Here is a 22,824-nt window from a genome sequence, read left to right as displayed (position 1 = left end):
GCGCACGGCCCTGACTCAGCTCTGCTCTTTCTCTGCCCGCAGCTTGCTGGGGGTGCTGGGCCTCTGCCCCACGGCTACACAGAGTGACAGCAGCGGGGACAGCTTGGGGACACTGCATTTGGGTGCAGGGATGGGGATCCCAGGCAGGGAGCAGCCAGCTCAGGGTGCTGCTGTGAGGGGCTGCGGCATTACCTAGTGTGACTGCAAGGAAAGTGCTGAGTCTTCACAGAGCAGGGCTGTTGGAAGGAGTTCTTTTATTTAGCAAGTCTGGGCTGCTGTCAATAAGTTCTGTGGTTTTCGGGCACCATATGCTGTATTCAACACTTTGCCAATGGCGTTAAACAGATCCAGACGTGGCTGTTTGAGGAGCGGGACGGAGCAGCTGGGAGCGGTGCGTGGCGCAGTCCGACACTGTAGGGCCAACAGATAAAAATCTTCCCTCTGCCCTGGCGCTGCAACCCCGATAACCCTCCGCATCAGCCTTCCCTTTGCTAGAAGAGAGAAGCAGAAAGCAGACCGGGTGCAGGCTCAGCTGATACCCCACGGTTCCCCACTGCGCCCTTTGCACAGCATCCCCAGGGGAGCGCAGCCCCACGCAGCCCATCCTGCAGGAATTCAGCCCACGTTGCTCCTCCTTTCCCTTCCACTCACTGATCTGATTTCTCCCCCCGGTGCTGGGGGTCGGGATGGTGCTGCAGGGAGAGGTGGCCACGGCCATGGCCCGTCTGCTGCGCCAGCCCTCTGCACTGCGCTTTAATGTCGCTGCCAGTTGTACAAATTAATTAAAAATAACTGAAGAAAAATCCCAAAGAAAGGCCCCGCTTCCTCTGGTGAAGATTAATCATTAGTTGAGCCTTTTTCTTATGAAAATACAGATCCATGGTAGCCCCAGGCAAAAGATTCCCAGGGAGAGCCCTCACCATTCGTGCTCTGAGTTAGGGAAATCGCTTTGAAAGCATCTGACAACTAAAGCAGAACATGTTGAGTAACTTGGCAACACTCTGAAAACATCTTGAAATGGTTTTTGTTCAACACATTTTGCTTCGCTTCAATAGGAGATGTCAGGGCAGTTCATTCACTGCCACTCAGGGCTGCGGGCGATGCCGGGAGATGGCTCCTCTGCAAAGAACTGAAAACCCCGATATGTGCTGCTGTGAGCCAGGGGCAGGGCGGTGCTGCCACGTTGGAGTGGCCTGGAGCTCCGCATGGCTGCCTGTGCTGCGCCCTCATCCCGCATCCCATATCCTCCATCCCATGCTCTGCATCCCACATCCCGTATCTCTCATCCTCCATCCCACCCACAGCAGCTCTGCCCTGTTCCCAGCTGCCTTCTTCAGCCGCTGCCCTCTCAGCTTCCTCAGATGCCCATCCACAGCTTGCATTGGATCTGATATGTGGCCACCGCCCCAGGAAGGAACACCCCTAGAAATTAAGAGACAAATTCAAAACAGAAAAAATATCTGGAGAAAATGGCTGTGAAAATCTATGCAACATGCCCAGCAATTTTGTTTATAGATTTTTTTGAGCTGCCCTATGAATTTCCATCCATGGGAGCATAAATCATTATTCCAAGTATATTTAGAATCACAGAATGGCCTGGGTTGCAAAGGCCCACAATGCTCATCCAGTTCCAACCCCCTGCTGTGTGCAGGTCGCCAACCAGCAGCCCAGGCTGCCCAGAGCCACATCCAGCCTGGCCTTGAATGCCTGCAGGGATGGGGCATCCACAGCCTCCTTGGGCAACCTGTTCCAGTGCCTCACCACCCTCTGGCTGAAAAACTTCCTCCTAACACCCAACCTAAACCTCCCCTGTCTCACTTTAAAACCTCCTGCCCTGTGCCCTGGATCCCAGCAGCTCAGGGCCTGCAGGCTCCATCTGGGTCATTCCTCAAGGATTTTGTCACAGTTCTTTGCACAGTGTTGGATGTGTCCATAGGGTTGGGCTGCAGCTCAGCTCCAGGTACTGGAAATGGCCCTGAGTGGTTCCCACCTCCTCAGCATTCAGAACACTGGCACTTCATGGCCATCCCACTGCAGAGCAGGACAGCTCTAACTTTGCTTGCTGTAAACTGAAACTCACCCTCCACAAATGTTTAATTTATTTATTTATTTACTTTACAAATTGGCTTCAGCTTATGAAATTTGGGTTTGGTTTGGCCATTTTTAAATGTATTTATCTGGGAGCTGTCCATGCTTGAATTGCAAAACAAAAAGCCATTTTGAGCCAGATGGCTTTTTGGGTTGTTTCTTTTTCTTTTCATTTTGAAATGTATCAGGATGAGGCATATTGATAATTAGCACTAATTTTTTTTTTTTTCACATTCAGAAATGTATCCAGAACTGCCCTTTCCCACAAAACATTTCATTTTCCAAAAAAGAAAGAAAGAAAGAAAAAGACAAAAATCAATCACACTTTTTCTGCTCGCAGTTGGAACTGGTGGCGGTGGATTTGGAGAGAATAGCAATTTGTCAGGAATTCCAACCAGCTCGACTCAAAATAGCAAAACAGCACCCAGCCGTTTCTTGGGGGCAGTGGGCTGAGCAGCGCCGTGGTGAAAGCAAACTGGAGAGCTTCCTTCCTTCCTGCCTCTCTTACTTCTTTCCTTCCTCCAACCCTTCCTCCCCTTTTCCTTCCTTCTTCGTCCCTTCCTTCTTTTCTTCCCTCCCTTCCTCCATTTCTTCCTTTCTTCCTTCTTCCCGTCTCTCTTCCTTCCATTCTTTTTCTCCCTTCTTTCTTTCTCCTCTCTTCTTCCCTTCCTCTCTTCCTCCCTCACCTCTTTCCTTCCCTCTTTCCTCCTTTCCTTCCTTTTTTCCTCCCAGCCTTCCTCTCTTCCTTCTTTCTCCCTTCCTCCCTTCTTCCTTTCTTCCTTCTTTTCCTTCTTTCTCCCGTCCTTCCTCCCACCCTTCATCTTTTCCTTCTTCCTCTCTTTTTTCCTCCCTTCCTCCCTTCCTTTTTTCCTTCCTCCCATCTTCCCTCCCTGCATCCCCAGAGCTGCAGACCTGACACCCCACCAGTGGCTGCAGAGATGCTCCCATTGCAGACCCCACTGCAGTCCGGTGGCTGTGGGCTGCCCGCAGCCATCCCTCTGACCACACTCTGCTCTTTCCCAACCCGCTGCATCCCAGCTCCTCCCGGCCTGCAGAGCACTCCTCCAGCACCGATGGGAAGCCCTCAAACCAGAGCGTTTTCCCACACGCTCCTCGGAGTTTAAATAGGGAAGGAAACAGACCCGTGGGTCTGGCAGGGACACCGCATGGGGAAAAGCGAGCACTGCAAAGAGCGACCCGAGGGATGCAAAGGGGAGAGCCGGGGGTTGGGGTGGCCCGTGGTGGCTGATGGTGACCGAACCCTTCTCACGCGCTTGGAGCCGTCGGTGGATGCAGGGCCTCAACCTGCAGGGCCCTCCCAGCGCTGCGAGGTGAACCAACCATACTGCTGAAGTCAAAGTACTCTTTCTAATCCCCCTGCCCGGTTTTCTCTTTCTTTCCAGCTTTCGTCCTCTGCCTCCCCCCCCGCCCCTCCCTCTGTTCCCACCCCCCTTCTGTTTCTCTTTCTCCCTTCTGTCATAAGAAAGTGACTGTGTCCTCGAGGGGACGGTTTTCTTATGCCATTTTATACACTGTGCTTCATGTTTAGAACTTTTTTGCACTAGTTCCTATTACATTTATTTTCCAAACCGGTTTGACAAAAAACAAAACAACAACAACAAAAAAACCAACAAAAAAAAAAAAAAAAGACAAAAAAAAAACAACAACAAAACCAACCGACAAAACCAACACAAAACCATGCTATAATTCCGTTGTATTAAAAATATTATCCTACTACTCTCTGTGTTCAATAGTCTCTGTACCTGTAATGCTTTCAGTTCTGTTGTATCCGGGGCAGAGGTTTGCTCCGCTCCTTGTTTAACCCAGTACGGAAATAAAATGTTAAGAGTTGACGATCCCCTGCCGCTCTCTGTGCCTCGCTCGGGGCTCGCAGGTCCGCGCTGCGCTCCGGCCGTGGCTGCCGGCGGAGCCGGGTCCGCTTTCGTAACCTTCCTTTGTATTTCTTTTGTTTTCTCGCCTTCGCATTTCTTGCCACGGGGCTCACCTCGGAACAATAGGGGCGAGGGCTGTCACCAAGAGATTCATCACGGAGCAGTGACTAAGCCGGGGTATCCAAACGATGCCCGGCCGAAGCCCACACCCGCGTGTAGTCTGGAATTAATTCATCTGGACGACAGATCTCGGCATGCGGCGGAGCCGAGGCTCTCTGCTCCAAACGGAGCGCTGCGTGCCCGCCTGCAAAGCTCTGAAGTTACGCTTCGGCCGTCCCCACCCTGAGCTGTGAGCTCTAAGATCGGGAAGGTGGAGAGAGAGAAGGGGGGAACGAAGGATAAAATGCCGTGGGTGCAGAAAAGACAACTCCAGCGTGCTGGAGAAGCAGATGGGGAAAAGCGGGGGCATGGGGGCACTGATGGGGCATGGGGTACTAAGGGGGCACGGGCAGCTGAACGGGGCTGGCACTGTACTGCTCCCATGCCATGGAAAGCCCCTGACCCGCTGCACGGCGCCGGTGGCAGCAGTGGGCGCAGGTGTGCTAACAGCCCTCCCTCCTACAGCTGTCTGCAATTACCAGCAACGAACCTTACCACACAAATGTGCTGCTGGGGGCACCTACCCACCCTTTGGTTTGAAGGAAGCAAACCGCCTGCGTTCCTCTGGGAGGGCGCTCCAGGAGCAGCACGAGCTCTGGTTGGATTCCCAGGTAACCTCATAACTTTGGTGTGGTGTCACACGGGAGCACTGGAGGTGTGGCACAGCTTGTTGGGTCCTTAGTCCTAAAGCCCATTGCTCTGGTTTGTTCCACGCTCATCGCTTTGATCTTACCGAGAACCTGGAAAGCAGATGCTGCAGATAGAGCCCTCGCTGTGCACTTGGGTTCCCTCACCCGCCCTATCGCTCCCTTTTTGTTGAGGAGGATCTGCAGAGCCCTGGGTGAGCCTTAGGCTGTGCTGCTGGCACAGGCTGTGTGGAAGCCCACGTGGATCAGAATGAGACACGTCCTCCACCTTCCTGGCTACGTTAGGATGTGGTCACTTGTACCTGGTGCAGAACCTGCTGCTGTCTGGTGCCTGGAACAAATCAGGTGCTTAGGAAAGGGAGAAACTCTACACACAGATTGTATAAGGGGGGCGATGCCACTTTCCTTAGAGTTTCCTCCTGTAGGAGGTCGGAAGTGTAATGTGGAGCACCGCACCCTGGTGCCCCAGTGTATAAAAATAAGGCCAAATGGAAATGGTCTCCATGAGGAGAAGAGTGCAGGAGCTTCTGGTGGAGAAGCACGGCTGCCAGCAGCAGGGGGTTCTCCTACCACTTGTGTAGAGGGGACCATGCTTAGACTTACAGCAAAGTATACACAGGGGTCTATGTCCAGAGCAGCTCTCAGGTGCAGTAAATGGGCTGAGGACACAGTGCAATACATTGTGCTTCTTGGGAGATGAGCTGAGGGTCAGCACTTCCTTCAAGCCATGAGCCACCACGTAAGTCATACAAATATGGAATGGGAAGGGATATACAGGGATTCCTGTCCAACCCTTGGCCCCACACAACACCACCCAAACCCTATGGCTGAGAGCAGTGTCCCAGCACTCCCTGAGTTCTGGCAGCTTCAGGCTGTGCCCCCCGCCCTGGGGAGTTGTGCCACACTCACCACTCTGAGGCCTTCCCCTGACTCTGCAGCTCAGCTCGCCGTTCCCTCGAGCCCCGTCTCCGTGCAGTCACCCCGCAGCACCGCTCCTGAAGCGTCAGCGTGCGGTTAGTGGGATCTGCGAGCCGAGCGGCGGGGATTGCGGTCACGTCCTTATAGAGCAGCAGCTCGGGGGTGTGCGGGGCCGTGCGGGCGCTCCCAGGATGTGCGGTACCAGGCCTGGCCGCCAGGGGGCAGCACCGCGCCGCCCGTAGGTCCCACCTGCACGGGCCGGGCTGCGCGGGGCGATGCGGGGCACGGCTGGGCGCGGGGCTCGGCGCTCCCGTGTGTCACAAGGAAGCATCGAAAGGAAGCAGTGCGGTCTTCAAGCGCGGACATCATCACGCCAACATCACAGTTGTAATCCAGAACCATTTCCGAGCTCCTGAAGCTGCTTTGTCTCCTCCTCGTCCGCAGCCACTCGGAGTTGTGAGGATTGGGCTGTGTGTCACCATGGGTTCCATACTGACACCAATGCTTGGATGCAAAATGGTGAATCCCAAAGTGATGCCTGTGAGCCATTGTTGCCCACGCTCCTCGTTGCTTTGCACTGAGCAGGGAGCCCATGGCTGTTCCAGGCCCTCTGAGTACCAGCGATGCTCAGAGCAGCGTGCCCTGCTGCTGGGATGAGCCCTTCATCGTTCCTTTTCATCTCTATCTGGGTTTTGTTGAGGATCAAACAGGTACCTTGTGTTGAGTGATGGGTTCTGTGGCTGGAAAGTTGGTGTGATGCCTCCTCAGAGGACCGATGAAAATCTTGTAGCTGGAGCTGAAGAAATTATTAATGATCGTAATTTCCCACAAGTTTTGCCTGGAGGACTCCTTTGTTCTCTTCTTTGTCTGAAACTTGTGTGAAGTAAGAGCTCACAATTTATTCTGCATTAGCAGCCTCTTTGCCATAGCAGAGCAGGCACTGGATGGGCTGTAGGTGGATCCACGAGAGATGCTCTGATCCAGATGGGGCTTTGCTCTGCTCTTCCTTCCTGGGCTCTGCTTTGCTTTAGCTCATCACCCAGGCACTGCATGTGGCACTCAGCATCCCGACTGATTTCGGAAGGAAGTTTCCATCACATCGATGTTCTCAGTGAAGGCGACATCAATGCCTTTAATTCAGCCTTATCTGAATTAACTCTAACTGCTTTCTTGGGCCTGAAGTTGTCTTCCCTTTTGCAGCACAGTTCCAACCAGGGAAGGTCTGCCTCTTGTTGCCATCCTCAGCAAGCTGCTGTTCCCTGCTATGTAGGCTGTGGCACTCTGAGAAGCTCACTCCTGGTGAGGGTGATGGAGAGCCTTCAGCTGGTGAAGGTGAGAGCTCAGAATGAGATTCTGGAGGTGGATTTGGTGGTGTTGGAGGAGCGGTGGCTGTGCTGTGCTCGTGATGCCATGTGTGCCACAGGATGCTTGGTGCTGGGAGACCCAGCCCTCACACTGCCCTGGGGCAGAGTCCTGCAGGGAGAAGTGCAGGAGGTGCTCTTCCCTTTGAGGTGAGGAAGGTGAAGTGCTACTGAGGATCACAGAGCCTCTCTGACCTGCTAAACCCAAAGGATGCCAAATTGCATCGAAACCATCTTCACTGTGAACAACCAAGACAAGGCCTGAACAGGATAGCAGGAGCTGCTGTATGCCAACGCTGCGTGTGGGAGAGGTGTCTTTGTGTCGTGCTGGGCACGTTGCCACTTACACCCTGCCTCCCCTGCCCCCAGCACATATCAGTACGAAATGATGCTCCCATCCCAGGAGCATTTGCTCTTTGCAAAACCCGTTGGTGCTCCGTCCCCTCTGGGAGCACTCCTGTCCTTCACCATAGGGAGGCTGCAGGTAGCCCCGCCACGAGCCTCTGCTGCCAGCCATCCCCTCACACGTTGGCATCCATCAGCCTGTCAGCATTCAGCTTTTCTTTCCTGCTGGGGGAATGGCTACTGTTCCTCGTGACAAACAAGCCTGGCGGCAGTGCCAGATCCAGGAGCTGTGCTTGGGGTGAGCCCACGTGCAGAGCTGTTACTGCATTGGCATCGGCTGTGGTGCAGCCGGGAAGCCAACGAGAACCTCTTTATATAAACTCTAAGGTTTTTTTTTTGGTTTTTTTTGTTCATAAAAGCCCTTCTAATTTGTACCAAAGAGGCTGGAGCACGCCCTTGGGACTGGTAAAAATAATAATAGCTTAAGTGGTAGAAGACTGTGAATTTGAAACAGAAGGTTATGAGACTTAAAAGTATTACAAAAACGTCAACATTGTATATCAATAAACGTAATTTAGATATACAAAGGAGATAGCGAAGACTTAAACAAAGAACTGTCAAGTTCTACCTCTTCAGATCTCCTTGAAACGAAGCAGATGTCTTCGTCCAATTGATCCCGAGAAGCCGGCCTTCGCATCCAAAAGCATTTCATTTAAAATCACAAATGAATTACTCATTACAAAAATTACATGGTTTGCTATTTTTTCAATCATTTTTTTTTTATTCCAAGATGAAACACACATGTTTGTGTTGGCTGCTCCAGCACAGCGCTCCCCAACGCTGGGAACAGGGAGCTGCGGCTGTGCAGCGATGGGGGATGGAGACGAATGGCTCTCATTACAGCCCTATCTGTTGGCTGCTTGAAATATGCCTCCTAATAAGCGGTTTAATTGTGAGCGCTGCGTGCCATAACGAACGGCTGCCGCCTCCTTCCAAGCCCTCCACCAGCCATCCAAGTGTCCCTCATCAAACCCTGATCCAACGCGGAGTCTGAAGAGGAAATTGCTGCTTTAAGGCCGTGTTACCACGGGATATTACGTCTGAGCCCTGTGATCTTCCTACTCGCATAAATCTGTGGCTGTTGGGACACATCTAAGAACAAGCATTCGGGCTTTCCTTCCCCGGGTTATTGCTGTCACACGCTGCAGGTCCTGAGGCTGCAAATCACTGTGCCTGCGCTCAGCTGGGAGCCTCTGCCCTGAGCGCAGTGTGCAACCAGGGGCTGAGCAGCTCTGTGTGCACCTGATGGCTGCTCCTGTCTGGGCTGCGATTCCTAGGATTTGCCCTTTGCAAAGGCAATGCTTCACCTCGTCACCCTGATGCCTCAGAGCAGGAATTATCCCAGCTGCAGCTCTTTGGGCAGGGCGGTCAGCTGCTTTGCTGAGGTTCATCTCACCTCATCTAGAAGTAAGGCTGCAGCTCTGTGCGTGGTGCGCCTGGGCTGTGACCTCACTTCCAGCCTTCAGCAGTGGGGCGGTGCACCATGAAGCACCCTGGAAACCCTTCACCCTGTGGTGTGCGTGCATGTGTCAGCCCTTCTGTGCCTTTGGAGGCCACGCTGTGTGGGGAATAATTTAATTGGGATCGTACCTCTGAAGAGGTAACCTGTGCCATGCATTAACAGAGACAAACATCAAACGACCAAAGCCATTTGCAGAGGAAACCACGGTGTGAGCCCCAGCCTGAGCACTGTATGCAGGGAGATCCTGCTTGGAAGGAGCTGCTCTTTTTGCAGGGGTGAAGGTGCACCCAGGGACCTCCATCCCAGAGGCTGAGAGGTGATTTTCCTGCAACCAGCCCAGATCTGTGGCGCTGGGCAGGGTGGGGAGCGCCCATCCATCCCTCAGCCCTTCATCCGGAGCTGTGTGCTGAGCTGCTCTCACATGGGCTGCTGGGACTGAGCACGGAGCAGAGCAGGCTGTAGGCTCCCCAAAGCGTGCCTTGCACAGAGCACAACCTACACCCCTCCAGGCAAAGATCCTATCACCTCCATTCCCAAAAGTGGATCCCAATGCCGGCCCTCGAGGCCGATACTCACCAGCATCCCGCGGTCGGGAGCCCAGGGCTGGGGGTGAGCAGCAGGCGTTGTATAACACAGAGTGGAATATCACTGCTGCAGCCAGGATGAGTAAGAGAACAGCTGACGTTGGTCACCGGCTGCAGTTCCGTGCGGCTGAGGGAGGGGGAGGCTGAGAGACGGCTGCACAGTCGAAAAAATAAAGACAATGAGTCTATAAAAGTGGAAGAACTGAATAGATTCCGAACATTTGCTTTTCATTATCACCAAATAACATATAAATAAACATACGACAGAAACGAGAGCAGCGTCCCAGCCGCCCTGTCCAGAAGGAGCCGTGTTTAGGCTGAACTGAGCGTTCTGTGGCCGGACCTCCTCCCCGTGTGCTCTGTGGTGGGACTGCAGCTCCGGCTGAGCTCCCATCCCAATGCAGAGCCAGGTGTGTGGGAAGCAGAGCTGTGCTGGTAGTCCTTCGAAGGCAGGAGGGCTGGGGGGAACGGTGTGCAAATGAGCACTGCCAGTCCGTGCACTGATTTGTGTGCAAATGAGCAGACCTGAGTCTGTTGTTGTTGTTTTTCATGATGATAATTAATAATGCAGCTCAGAAATGCTACCCATAAAGAACAGCTGGTTTTGCTTTTCCTTTCCCCACGTCTCACGGTGCAAAATGAGCCCTCGAGTGACGCTCAGCACGTGGCTCAGCAAATGGCTCAGGCTGGCATTGCAGCGGGTGCTGCACCACCAGCATCACTGCACGCTCTGCTCCGGCTCTGCTGTGCACATCCCACCCATGGCAGTCCCAGGGCTCAGCCTGGCACTGCTTTGCAGTGACCATCAGCCCGGGCAGGACCGCGGGCTCAAGGAAAGGAGAGGGCAGCTCTGTAGGTGCAGATGGAAATGGCAGAATTTGGTGGAAAGAAGGAATCCCTGTGGCTGCTCTCCCCATGCAGATCCGCTGCTCAGTCCCTGCAGACGGGCACAGCCTCTGTCACTGCACAGTCAGAGCCTGCAGTGACTGGGAGTACAGCCTTAAATAAAGCAGACAACATGAGAAATGTCAGCCCTGTAGCTGCAGCAATGGCTGGAGGCTTTCAGAAAGTCAAGATGCTTTGTCCTATGGGCTTACAGATGCATCTGAGGACACAATCCCTGCACGCTGTGATCTCAGGATCCAGGAGGCTGCGTTCTATTAGGGCTGCTAACATCACTGTGTGAGCAGAGGAGATGGCTTTCCTGCAGTTCAGCGGAGTTTTCCTCAAAGGAAAGTCATGAATTCCAAAGCTTTTAGGTCACGCATGTTAAAATCCACTCTGCTGCTGCAGCAGATACAACAGCTGGTGCCAAAACGTAAATGGGAAATGGGCTCAAAACTTATTTGCAGCATGCCTCGAAGAGATTCACTTAATCTCCTAAATATGCAAAGCGCTGGCGCTGCCCCTAAGGTGCCCCTGTTGTGCTGAGGGCTTTGCCAAAGGAAGGAGACCTGAAGCAATGATCTGCTGCAGGTTCCTCCTCCCGGCTGTTGTCTGAGCTCTGCTGGGACACAGCAGCTCTGGTATGGTGGTGCTGGGAGTAATGGCACGTTGGGAGCCAGGAGGGAAAGGCCAGGGGGTGAGAGAGGTGGGCTCCTCCCCCATCAGCCCCCAGCCATCCCATCCCCTGGGCTATGTGGGCTGCAAGGAACAGCGCCTTTATTTCTGGAATGTCTCCTTTTTCCTGGGTTTCTCCCTGTTGTTCGAAGGGAAACCAAGCAGGGGCAGCTGGGCCCGATGGATTCCTGCAGATAGAGGCAAAATCCAGGCAGGGGGACCTCCTCCTTGTGCAGCAATGCTGCTTTCTGATTTAGAACTGCTCCCTGAAAGCCATGCAGTCCATGCGTGAGGGCCCCTCTCAGGTCTGGGATGGCACATTCACTGCTTCCTCAGATGGGATTTCTCATTAACTGGTGGAGTTTGTAGGAAGAGCTCCTCGGTCCTTCATTCTGAGGGTTTGATGTGTCTCCCCACGAGATCCCAACGGAGGCAGCCAACTCAGCTCTTCTGGATGGCTCATGGATGGATGCAGACCCATATGCAGGCCCTAAAAGCATGGGCACAAAGTATTTAGGGAATCACTTAACCTCCCAGATTCATCCCAAAAGGGACGTGAATGACCCTTGAAAACAGAGCCAGGTTACTGCCAGCCTGAGGAAGTCACTGTTTGTAAATAATTTGGATCTCCATCTTGAAAAACAGGACCAACCCTGAGTGTGCAAATAATTACAGATGTCCCTAAAATAATTGCAGTGTTGTGTACTGAGAGTCCGTTGGCTTTTATTTGCTTTTTGCTCTGGAGCTGTCGGGGTTGGTGCTGGTTAATGCTTCCAGTTTTTCTATACAAATATTAGGGAAACATTTCTCTCTTAAATGAAAACAGAGACTCTCATATAATTCCATGACTATGACACAGAACTTAAAGGCAAAATAATAATAATAATAATCCCTATTGCAGAAAAATAAGTCTAGAAAGGAGTACAAAGAGGTCATCTGGTTCATCTGCTCCCCAAAGGCAGCACAAACTGTGTTCTTTATGGCCCCAGCCCATGAAATACGGAGTGCTGGAGACCCCCCGTGCTCCCCATGCTCCATCCCAGTGCTTGCAAGGCATTCTCAGAGCCTCACGTCCCCCTGCCCTGCCCTGTGGGGGGCAGCCCCCTGCTGCTGCTGCACTGTGGGTCCCACAGCATTCCCCCCCCCCCACCCCCGTGCTATGGGGACTCAGGGTTGTCCCATTTGGTGTCACAGCAGATTTCTGCTGGCACCCTGTTTTGCTTTGGGCACCTCTCTGATTTGCTAAGAGCACTGCTAATGCTTTATCCCATCAATTCCCAGAGACACCCCGCAGGATTCCGACAAAACACTGCTGTTGGTAAAAGTGCTCACGGTGCCATTTCCTCCTCTGCTTTCTTTTCAGGTTGGGCATTAGGAGAAATTCCTTCTCCAACAGAGCAGTGCTGCACTGGGGCGGCTGCCCATGGAGCGGTGAGGTCACGGGCCCAGAGGTGTCCCAGAACCACGGGGGGGTGGCACTGAGGGATGTGCGTTGATTCCTTTTTCCTTATCTCACCCATTGCTGATGTTAGCAGTTCCTGAAACACCAATTTTGAACATTTCTCATTAGAATTGCCCCAAACCTTCTGTCTGCTTCAGCTCCTTGCCCAGACAGCCCCTTCACCTGCTGTCCCTGCCACGTCACACACACTGACACCTCCACGCCCCCCTTGTTCCTTGTGTTGGTGACACCTCTGTACCCCATCCCTTCCCAGTCGCTCCCCCCACTGCCTGCTCCCTGCAGCTCCGTCCCCACACCCCCGTGCTATTCTTCTCCATCAGGAAGGGCCCTGATTTATACTTTCTGTGCGTGTTCCTCATTGTCTCCGAGATGACCGAGCTGATCTCATGCTATTCTTTCTATCTTGCCTCTGCCTTGGGATGTTCTGCAGATGTGCCCTTGTGTTAATCCCTGTGAGCAGCTGGCAGCTCCCCCAGCCCTGCGTTCCCAGGCACACCGACCCCCCCTGCACCTCCCACTCAGGCCTGTTTTCTCAAAGCCTTCCCTCCCAAACCCCACACCTCTGCCTCGTGTGCTTTTGCTGTCAGTGCTCAAGAGGCATTTGGATAAAGCCCCCAGTTATACACTTTAACTTCTGGTTAGCCCTGAATTGTTACTTGGTAATCCCTGTAGGTCCCTTCTAAATGAACTCTTCTATTCCATTCCATCCCTCTCTATTCTGTTCCATTCCCACCCATTATTTAATATTCCATTCCACTCTATATACCATTTCATTCCACTACTCCCTTCTCTTTCGTTTCTTCCCTCTTCCCTTTTCCCTTCCCCTCCCATTTCCCTTCTCTTCCCTCGTCTTTTACTATTTTCCTTCCCTTTCCATTTTCCCTTCCACATCTCCTTACATCTCCTTCCATTTTCCTGTCTTTCTTCTTCCCATTTCTCTTCCCTTTCCCACTCCCCTCCGTCTCCCTTTCATTTTCCCTTTCCCCTTTTCCTACCTTTTTTTTTCCTTTTCCCTTTTCCATCCCTTTCCCCTCCCTACCCCAACAACTTCCCCCTTCCCTTCCCTACCTTTTTCCCTTCCCCATTTCCCCTTCCCTATCCCATTTCCATTTTCCCTTTCCCATTTCCCCTTCCCTCCCCGCTCCCCCCTCAACCCACACTTCCCATCCCCGCCCCCCGCCCATTCCCCGCCCGCATTCCCCGCCCCGCTCCGTTCCCCGCCCCCTGGCGTGGCGGTGGGGCGGCCCCGGCCGCTCTGCCCCCGGCGCCCCGTCGCTCCCCGGCCGAGCATGGAGCAGTAGCGGAGCCGCCGCCGCTCCGTCCCGCGGCCATGGGTGCGGAGCGCAGGGGGGAGGCGGCCCGCGGCGGCTGCTCCTGTGCCGGCGCCGGGAGCTGGCGCCTCTTCCTCGGCTTCTTCGCCCTCTCTCTGGCTCTGCACGTCCTCACCCTCGGCTGCTACCTGGAGCTGCGCTCCGAGCTCCGCCGCGACCGCGGCCCTCAACCCGCGGCCCCGCCGAGACGCGACGGAACGGCGGCGGCCGCCGCTCCCGGAGCTCCGCCCGCCGTCCGCCCGCAGCGCCCCGCGGAGAGCGGCGACCGGCGGCAGCAGGTGGGTGCGGGCCGGGCGGGGGGAGCCGGAGCCGCTTTGGAGCTCGCGCCGTCCCCGGGCTCCGTTGGCGGTCGCTCCCCGCTCCGCTCGGCCGCCCGCGGGGCCCCGCGATGGCCGGGGATGCGCCGCGTTACGCTACACCTGCTGCGGGCGGCGCGGCCCGACGTGCGGCGCTGCGGATGGAGCCGCTCGCTCCGTGCTGCGCTCCGGCCGCGGAATCACCGCTGCGACGCACGCGAGGGGAGCCCCGCAGCGCCCGGCTGTGCGCCCGCGATGGTTGCGGTGTTCGCTTTTCCCGCAGCGTAGTTTGGCCGTAGCGGATCTCCCCGCCCCGTTTTCCCGCTGGCACCCAAAGGGCCTCGAAGTCGGAGGGGCTGCGGGCAGAGCCCTGCGTGTGCCGAGGGCCGTCAGTGCGGGGGCACCGCACGGGAACGGCTGGGAAGAACCCGTGGGTTCGGAGTCTCATCCTCCTGCTCGGTGTCTGCACGCTGCTCCGGCGCCGTTTGGGTTCTGTGGCTTCTGATAACGAAGCGTAAGCAGAAATTGGATTCGGGGAAGCCGGATTATGCGGGCATCTCCCTGCAATGCGTGTTTAAGCAGTGTCAGAGCGAAGGGAGAGAGCTGCTCGGTGTTGTGGTTGAGTTTGGGTTTGCCCTGCGGCTGCACATGGCCGGAGCTCCGTGTGTGTGTTGTCACGTGAAATGCGCTCGGGCTGCAGAGCGCTGGGTCACGGAACAGCACAGCGCACAGCTGAGACGTGAGTAAGTTACAGCCTGAGATAATCTGAGTTTGTGCTGAGACCTAAACGCTGCTCTGCGCAGCTGCCGTGCTCCAGAGAAGGGTCTGCAAGTTGGTCCTTGGTTTGCTGTGCGTCCAGTGAGGGCTTTTTGGCCGTCCTGCAGCGGTTGGTTACGAGAGAAAGTTCCCTGTTCCCATGAGCAGCAGGCTTGGCACGATGGGCAGGGAGCTGCTGGCACCGCACGGCGCTCTGACAGCATGCAGCTCGTCTTATTTGGAGCATTTCTCTGCTCTTTCTCACTGCCCTCACTGGAGGAAAAAAAAAACCAACAAAAACCACCCAACCCTCAATGCTGCAGCGTTTCATTAATACACCCATTTCCGGATGGCCGCGGTGAAACAAGGTGTTTGCAAACAGCCTGCCTTAAGGAGTTAATGACGGTGTAAAACTCCTCCATGTGCTCCCAGCAGCTCCTGCAGCCTCACTGCACACAGATGTGTCCCGAGGCATCAGCGCACAGCACCCGGCTCAGTGCAGGGCTGTGATGCTGACACTGCAGGGCTGCAGCCTGGGACCCCCCCCGGGTCGCTGTGCTGCATCAGAGCGGTGACACGGGCTATGGGAAGCCCTTCCCCTCGCTGACCCCTTTGTTTTATTTTCTCCTCACTGACCCATGGAGGAGGAGGGCGGCTGCAATGGTCAGCGCTGGGATTTTGGCAGGAGCTGCGCTGGGCTCTGTGCCAGCAATGACCTCATGACAGGAGCGAGATTTGGCAGCCCGATAGCGCTCTGCTTCCCTATCTTACAGGGTATTCAAATATGTAACTAATTTAGGATACAAGGGCAATTTTTCATGGCAGAGGTTGAGGCATTGTGCTTCACATCTTTGTCCCAGAAGCTGCGGGGTGTTGCGTCAGCAGTTTGGCCTCTGGGTTAAAAGTTTGTTAACGCCGCGTTAATTGGCTGGGTTGGGGTGGTTGGTGGTGCTGGGGAGCACCGCGTGGGACGGATGCAGCCCTGGCAGTGCAATCCTTAGCAGTGGGCGCTCCCCTGGGTGCTGGCACTGCGGCACAGGGCGGGCAGAGGGGATTGAAGCAGTTTGTGTCTAACCCACAGAAAGTTACTGCTGTGCTGTTTGAGTGTTGCAGTGGCCTCACGGCACTGAGCATCCAACACGATGCTCTGACTGCAGGATGGCACTTGTGGGCTGCAGTGGGGAGGGTGCAGCCCGGCGGGGTGGTGGGGCTGGAGCTCCTCTGATGGTGATGAGCATCCTCAGCTGGGCTCAGCAGGTGGGAGGGCTGCCTTAACAGTGGGAAACGCCTGCTGTGAGCATTGCTCCTAGCATGCAGCGGGCCCCAGCCCATCCCTTTTTAGGAGCTCAAATGAGGCTTTAGGTTTGCTCCTGTTCTCAGTGCAGCCCTGAGCTGGTGCTGTGCCTCCCAGCAGCTCACAGTGGCTGAGAATGGGGGTCAGGGGGTACAGCACTGTTTCTGCACACTGCCTGCCTGCAATCTGTTCTCTCAGTAATCAGTTTGGGGCAAGCAGTGCTGTGCTGCTGCTGATGGCTGAAGATCCACACACCAGGTGTGGGCAGTGTGAGGCCAGGATGGTGCCTGTGAGCAGTGTGTGCTGCTGTAAGCACAGGGAGCACACAGGGTTGAGTTCAGCACACAGCTCAAGCATATTTGCTCCCCCTTTACTGATTGCAGAGCCACAGGGTCTATGAGTGCCCTCAGAGTACAGAGCCTGTACACAGAGGGGTTTATTCCTCAAGCTGTTGTTTGGCTGCAGCTGATGACCCAACTGCCATTAAACTGCCCCCGAAGCATCTCCCAAAAACAAAAAAGCTCCTCTTCTGATGCACCCCATCCCCACAGTGTGATGGATGCACAGAGAGCTGAGCCATGGCCGTGGGACGTGTCCTGCTGGGGGCATCTCCACGGTGTGCATCCTTCATGCTGTGCTTTGTCATCCAAACTGGGGCTCTGCTGTACAGCGTTCAGCATTGCTGAGGCTGGGTTGGTCTTTGGGTGCAGTATGCCTGGAGGGCTCATAGAGAGATATCAAATAGGAAACATATTTGTGCTCCTAAGCCTAGGGATATTCTGTGTGAAATCTGGCACCGATCCGTGTGCTGCATTTCTTTAAAGAGCAGATAGTGCACAGCATTGGAGGAGGGCTGCAGGGGGCAGGAATAACCCAATTCATCATGTAGGGATCAGTGGTGCTGCTTTGGTTCCATCTCAGGTAGGGTGGTGGGAACAATTTCTTCTCAGAGCGGTGATGCACGGCTGCCCAGGGAGCAGTGGGGTCACCGTACCCAGGGGTGTCCCAGAACTGTGGGGATGTGGCACTGAGGGATGTGGGGATGGGCATGGTGGGGTGGGCTGGGGATCTGAGAGGGCTTTTCCTGTGCCCCAATGTCCCCCCACGCCAGTGGGTCGCACAGAGGGCTTTGCTTTGAGTGGGTTGCCCATTGGCCCTTGCACCAGGGTGGCATGGAAAGCATCACAGCACCAAGTGCTCCATCAGTCCAGTGGGATTTTAACCTCTTAATGTGATTTTTCTCACTGCACAGTACTATAAATCATCTCTGCTCCTCCGTACGCATGTAGTATCTTGTAGTGCTAATTAAGCTGCACGCCATCCTAATTTTGCTCTCATACTAATCCCATATATTTTTCTTGACTCGAAGCCAAACCCTGAGAAGTTCAGAGCATGTGAAGCTCCCAATCCTGCCTTATTATATGTTAATGACTTGGTGTTTTAATGTCTTTCAACACTTTAAGAGGATGTTATTTCTAGAGGTTTCTGGCTGCAGAAGGTGACCTATGTGTGAGTGCAAAGCAGTAAATGGGCTCTGTGCAGAGCATCTCAGCACTGAGATCTGTCAGAGCTCATTGTGCACAGATACAAATTGCAGCGAGATTTGGATGTAATTTTAAAATAGTTAACTGTCTTTATAGGTTAGGAAAATAAAGCTCCTGCCTAGACTTTACATGCTGCAGTTGTAAGTGCTTTCTTGTTAAACTCTTGGGGAAATGAACTGTTTTTGTGTGCTGATGGTGCTGATGCCAGTTGGGCCTGAATGCTACTATAACAAATAATTACTAGCAGATGTGTGCATATTAAAATGAGCTCTTTCCATAAGGCCAAATAAAATTCTGTTGTAAGTGCAAAGTACTAAATATGCAAGATCGTACTGATGAAATGCCAGTGCTCTAATGCGTTCCAAATGGCAAGTGCCAGCATCCCTGGCTCAGGCTGCACCTCGACTGCAGCTCCTCCTTCTGTGGTTGCTCTGCACTTCCTCAGCGATGGCTCATGCTATGGGAGGCATGGAGCAGCACCTGGAAGTGATGTGTGTGTCTGCGAGGGATGTGGCCCTGTGCAGTGCCTCCTGCCTTTGTGTAGCAGAGAGGGCTCCATGCCAAGCCAGGCTCTGTGCCCCCCACGCCTTCTGCTTGGGCAGAAGAGCTCAGTGTGGAGCTCACCTGTGCAGGAGGTGCTGCATAGCTTTGCAGCAGTGGGCATTGCACAGAGCAGCGTTGTGCTGCATGCCCTCTCAGCAGTGTGTGTGGCGTGGTGTGGCACGTCTTCGTTGGTGCACGGCTTTGTCGTGGTGTTGCATGGCTTTGCAGCAGGGTGTGCAGAATGGCACTGCGTGGCACTGCCATGAGGTGACGTTGTGTGCATGGCTTTGCAGCAGGGTGCGTTGCGTGGTGTCGATGGCTTTGCAGTGGCACTGCATGGCTTTGCAGCAGCAGGCATTGCTTGGTGTGATGTCACCGCGGGAGTTACATTGCGTGGCACTGTGGGCACTGCATGCTGTGATGTGTGTGGCTTTGCAGCACTTTGGTGCTTAGCAGTGGCTGGTACCACGTGCTCTGTGGTGTGGCAAGGGTGCAGGAGACGTGGCCTTGATTTGGGTTAAATTCAGGCAAAGATGATGATAGATCCAGCCACAGAAGTGATAGCAAATGTCAGCTTGCAACCTCTTTCTGCTGCTCTTACCAATTCCCAACAGACAGACCGTGCCAGTAGCTCACAAAGCCTCAGCCCATCAGTCAAACGGCATTAAATGCCAAACGTGCCCCAGGCAATGGGTGCTGGTCCCCATCCATCCCTGCTGCAGCCTTTGTTCGGTGCCCATTCATCCCAGCTCTGCCATTCATTCACCTCTGTGCCTTAAATCTCTCTGGAGGCACATAACAAGGGATGGAGACAGTGGGATTGTTGCTTAAGCCGTGGCTCAGAATCAGACATACCTCCAGAGATCAGGGAAAGGCCCAGTGAGGCATCCCTGCCTGCTCAGCCTCTGATTGTGGGGTACAGTGCTGGGGATGGGGATCACAAAGGAAGCCCTGGTAGTGCCAGGGCTGAGCTCAGGGCTGTTAACCCAGCACAGGTGCTGCTGGTGGGTCCCTTCCAGCTCAGTTATTCTGTGCTTCTGATCCAGGGAGCCGTTGGGGAGCAGTTTATTTCCACCTCACACATCAGCTCTGGGGTTTCCTCAGTTTCCCATGGGACAGGAGAACAGGGTAAATCCTTTGCAGCCGATTCCTTGAGCTAATGCTGCTCGAGCTCGCTGTGACACTGAGATGAATACAGTTCACGTTTATAAAGACATGTTTGTTACTGCTGTTTTAGGATTCTGGCTGTCAGTGCATTTGATCCATTGCCTCCTTCCACTTGGACAGGAGGGTTTGGGAACTTGGGGTTACCAGAGTTTGGAAGGGTTGTTTCTGTCTGGAAAGCCTTAACTCTCATTCCTTCCCACAAAGGCAGAAAAACAAGGTTGGAATGTGAATTGCAGGTTTGCCATTGGTGTGGTGTATGGAGGCAGCACGGTGGTAACACACAAGGAAAATAGTTTCTAAGTGCAGCTGTTAGTGCCTTTTTAGTGATAATGAACTCAATTAATCCAGTGCAGCCTCTGAGCAATGGCTGTGGGGGGACATGAAGACTCTGTGCTCTGCTGCCATGGCAGTTGGGTTGGGGGTGCAGAGGAGCCTTTCTCATCTGCAGGAAACAGATGGAGCATAGAGGTGTCTGTCAGTGAGTGCTGTAAGTCCTTATCAGTGCTACGTGTAGCAGAAATGCTGAGTCACAGCCTGAAGCAGTGATGCAGCACCTGGTGGGAAGGCAGGGCCAACCCAGGGGAGCTCAGGTGCATGCAATGTACTGAGTGATGGAAGGGATGGAGGCAGGATCCACCCCTTTTCAGACCTCATTTAAGGGTTGGCAGTGGAGGTGAGGGCATCTCTTGCTGGAGATCCCTGCCTGCCTGAGGCCTTCCAAAGGTAAGCAGTTTTTCCTCCTTTGTTTCTGTGTTCGTGGCTGCTGCGTTTGGGCTCGTTCTTATTTGCTGCAGCCTGGGTTTGTGCCACCCTGCTGTTATTGCTGTGCTTTCTATCTCATTATAGCATTACACTCCATCATGGCTGGTTGGTCATCTTTGGGTCACAAACCTACGTTGTTATGTTCTGAGTTTGCATTGGTTGCAGCTGTGTTCTCCCATGGCTGTGCTCTCTCTGCTGCTGCTGGAAGTTGTGCACAATTCCCTGCGCTGGGACCGGTCCCAGCAGCAGCACGTGTGGCTGATGGTGTGGCTGATGTGACTTCCTTGTGACACAGCAGGGCACGTGGGCAGCCACAAGGCCATTTCTCTGCTCTTTCAGTAGAATTTGTTTCCTACACCCTGAGTGCTGACTCAGTTTTTACAAAGGAAAGTCACTGTATTCAGTAATAAAACGAAAGGTGAGCCGGTTGGGTGCAATGAACAATGCAGAGCTGAGCAGGAGAATTGCCTCTCAGCTGCTGTATTATCAAAGGCAGCGTCTGAACACAGGAACCACAGGAAAGCAGCCACAGAAATGAGTCTTGCAATGCATGACAGAGTGCTGTCCCATGCTGCAAGTGGGTGACAGCTGTACTCACCTGCAGCTGGAAGGGAGGGTGAGTGGGGTAGGAGCTGGTTGTGGCACAGGCTGCATTTCTGGGCCCCTGGGTGCTACTGCAGCTGCTAGGAGTCAGCGTGGGTGTGCAGGGAAGCACTGCAGTGTTGCAGAAGTCTGTTGTTGTTAAGGGTGCTGCTGAAGCCTGAGCCCATTCTTGCAGACAGATTGCATCATGTTGTAGTGACTGCTGTGATATCTCAATTGGAGAAAAAAAAAAAAAAGATGGAAAAGCAAAGGCTAATAAGCAGAAACAAAAAATCTAAGGAAAAAAAAATAATTCCCCAAACCAAAATAAAAATCTGAACCAAACTATCCATGCTGATAGCCAGGAGGCTTTGCAGTGATGCTGCCAGAGGTACCAGCCTTACAACAGTTTGATTACAGCTTGCTTAAGGTATATTGAGAATGCAGCTAAGTGCATTTAGGAGGTGTTGAAAGCAAAGGTGATGTCCTGTGCAGCCTTTGGCAGTTGGGCAGTGAAGGCCTTGGGGACTCAGCACCAATCCTGCTCATCCACGCTTGGCTTTAGGTCTGGTGGGACAGCAGGCAGTGGGAAACACCAACTCTCCTGCTGTCAGAAGCACTACTGGGCAGTGCTGTGTGGGCTCCTGGTGAGCTCGGGGCACGTCTGAGTGCCAGGTTTGTAAGGTGTGGAGCAGCTCTGCCCCATCAGCATCTGCACCAGCACCAAGGGCGGCACTGGGCTGTGCCAGGTGTGCAGGGTGCTCCAAAATCAGGTGCCTCGTGCGCTAAGGCTGGCTGCTTAGCACCCCGAAGCAGGCTGCCAGATGCCCCCGAGTCAGGTGCCCGTAGCAGGGTGCCGTGCTGTGCTCCCTCAGCCTCACGCTATCTCCAAATGCTGCAGCCGCTGTCAGAGTCACGTAGCAGGGAGCAGCAGCCCACGAGCGGCTCTGAAGCCGAAAGCAGCACGCCTGTAATAAAAGCAGGCTCCGACTTCAAACAAATGTGTACTGCACAGTCCTTGTTAGCACTCTGATGTGCGGCTGTGGAGCTTGGACAATTTATAGGCACTGCATCAAGAGCCTTAGTCAGTTCCATATGTGCTGCCTTCGTGCGTTTGCCGGTATGGAGCGGTGGGATGAGATCTCGGAAGTTGAGGTCTTCAAGTGTTAAATACAAAGCGTTGCTCCTGCAGGCTCTGCTCTGCTGATCCAAGTGTCTGGCGCACATTGCTCACAACAGGCTGAATTTGCCGAGGAGAATTGCGCTCGGTGCAGCAAAGGGCTGCCGACTCTTTCCTCCCTCACCTGCCAGGCTGCCCTTCAGAAAGCAGTGGGTGGTGCTTGAGGTGCTGACTTTGGTAGTGAGTGATGGTTGCTGGGGCTGCTCGGGGAGGTGTGTGGGCGCTCAGCTCTCAGCCCGTTGCTGCACCGCCTCCCATTGACTCGCCTGAGCCGGGCACTCAATGGTTAAACGTTCCTGCTCGTGGTCTACAAGAGCAACCACGGGTATCTCCTGCTGGATCCCTCTGCTCCATCAAATCTGGCAAATAGCGCAGATTTTTATGCTGTGAACAGAAATGACGCCCCAGGGCTACGACTGAAAGGAGAGGTTGACATACTTACCTAGCAATCTTGTTATCACTAGCCGTGCTTTCTCCAAAACCCCAAATCCCAAGAACAACAGCAGCAGAAAGCATTGCAGGTTTTGTGAGCAGATGCCTGGAGATAACAAATTACTTTGCTCTTTGTTTGACTCCTTGGCACTTAGTCGTTAATTAAAATGAGGCCAAGTGTGCTTAGATGGTTCATATGGAAGGAAAAAAAAGCAAAGCTTGCTTGCGGAATGAAGCAAAACTGCCTTTGTGAGAAATGGGGGCACCATCCCATGCAAAGTCAGCATTAATCTTTCAGACTACGAAGCAGCAGCACTAATTCTGATCCAGCTCTTCCCCTTTTCAGTATTATCTTTTGTGATAGAGAGATCTGCTGATGTTGAAGTTGGTCCAAAGTAC

The 22,824-nt window shown here is 53.8% G+C and overlaps 1 protein-coding gene and 1 long non-coding RNA gene across 8 annotated transcripts in view; one reads left to right on the top strand and one right to left on the bottom strand.

The window, feature by feature from the left end:
* Window positions 1–3,746: 3,746 nt before the first annotated feature.
* LOC149916060 (uncharacterized) lies at window positions 3,747–13,587 on the bottom strand. 4 transcript variants are annotated; one of them, XR_016471191.1, is made up of 6 exons: window positions 12,409–13,587; window positions 9,779–11,566; window positions 9,509–9,670; window positions 8,867–9,028; window positions 5,696–8,460; window positions 3,747–4,879 (listed from the first exon to the last, which is right to left on the bottom strand). It is a non-coding gene; the product is annotated as an uncharacterized LOC149916060 (long non-coding RNA). The 4 variants fall into 4 exon arrangements; XR_016471189.1 differs by having other exon boundaries at window positions 5,696–9,028; window positions 9,779–10,515; window positions 10,614–11,566; XR_016471188.1 differs by having other exon boundaries at window positions 5,696–9,028.
* A 176-nt stretch (window positions 13,588–13,763) lies between these two features.
* EDA (ectodysplasin A) overlaps window positions 13,764–22,824 on the top strand; it is a 56,629-nt gene continuing 47,568 nt past the window's right edge. For 3 of the 4 annotated variants that reach the window (XM_031593979.2, XM_031593981.2, XM_031593977.2), the window contains exon 1: window positions 13,764–14,147. In XM_031593979.2, the coding sequence (XP_031449839.2) occupies window positions 13,869–14,147 (279 nt within the window). In that variant the 5' untranslated portion in view covers window positions 13,764–13,868. The remainder of the gene's footprint in view (window positions 14,148–22,824) is intronic. The other variant, XM_031593978.2, reaches the window with a different exon arrangement.

Source organism: Phasianus colchicus, chromosome 14 (genome assembly GCF_987193195.1).
Source record: "Phasianus colchicus chromosome 14, bPhaCol1.hap1.1, whole genome shotgun sequence".
Classification (NCBI taxonomy): domain Eukaryota; kingdom Metazoa; phylum Chordata; class Aves; order Galliformes; family Phasianidae; genus Phasianus; species Phasianus colchicus.
This window is presented reverse-complemented; position numbering and strand designations above follow the sequence as displayed.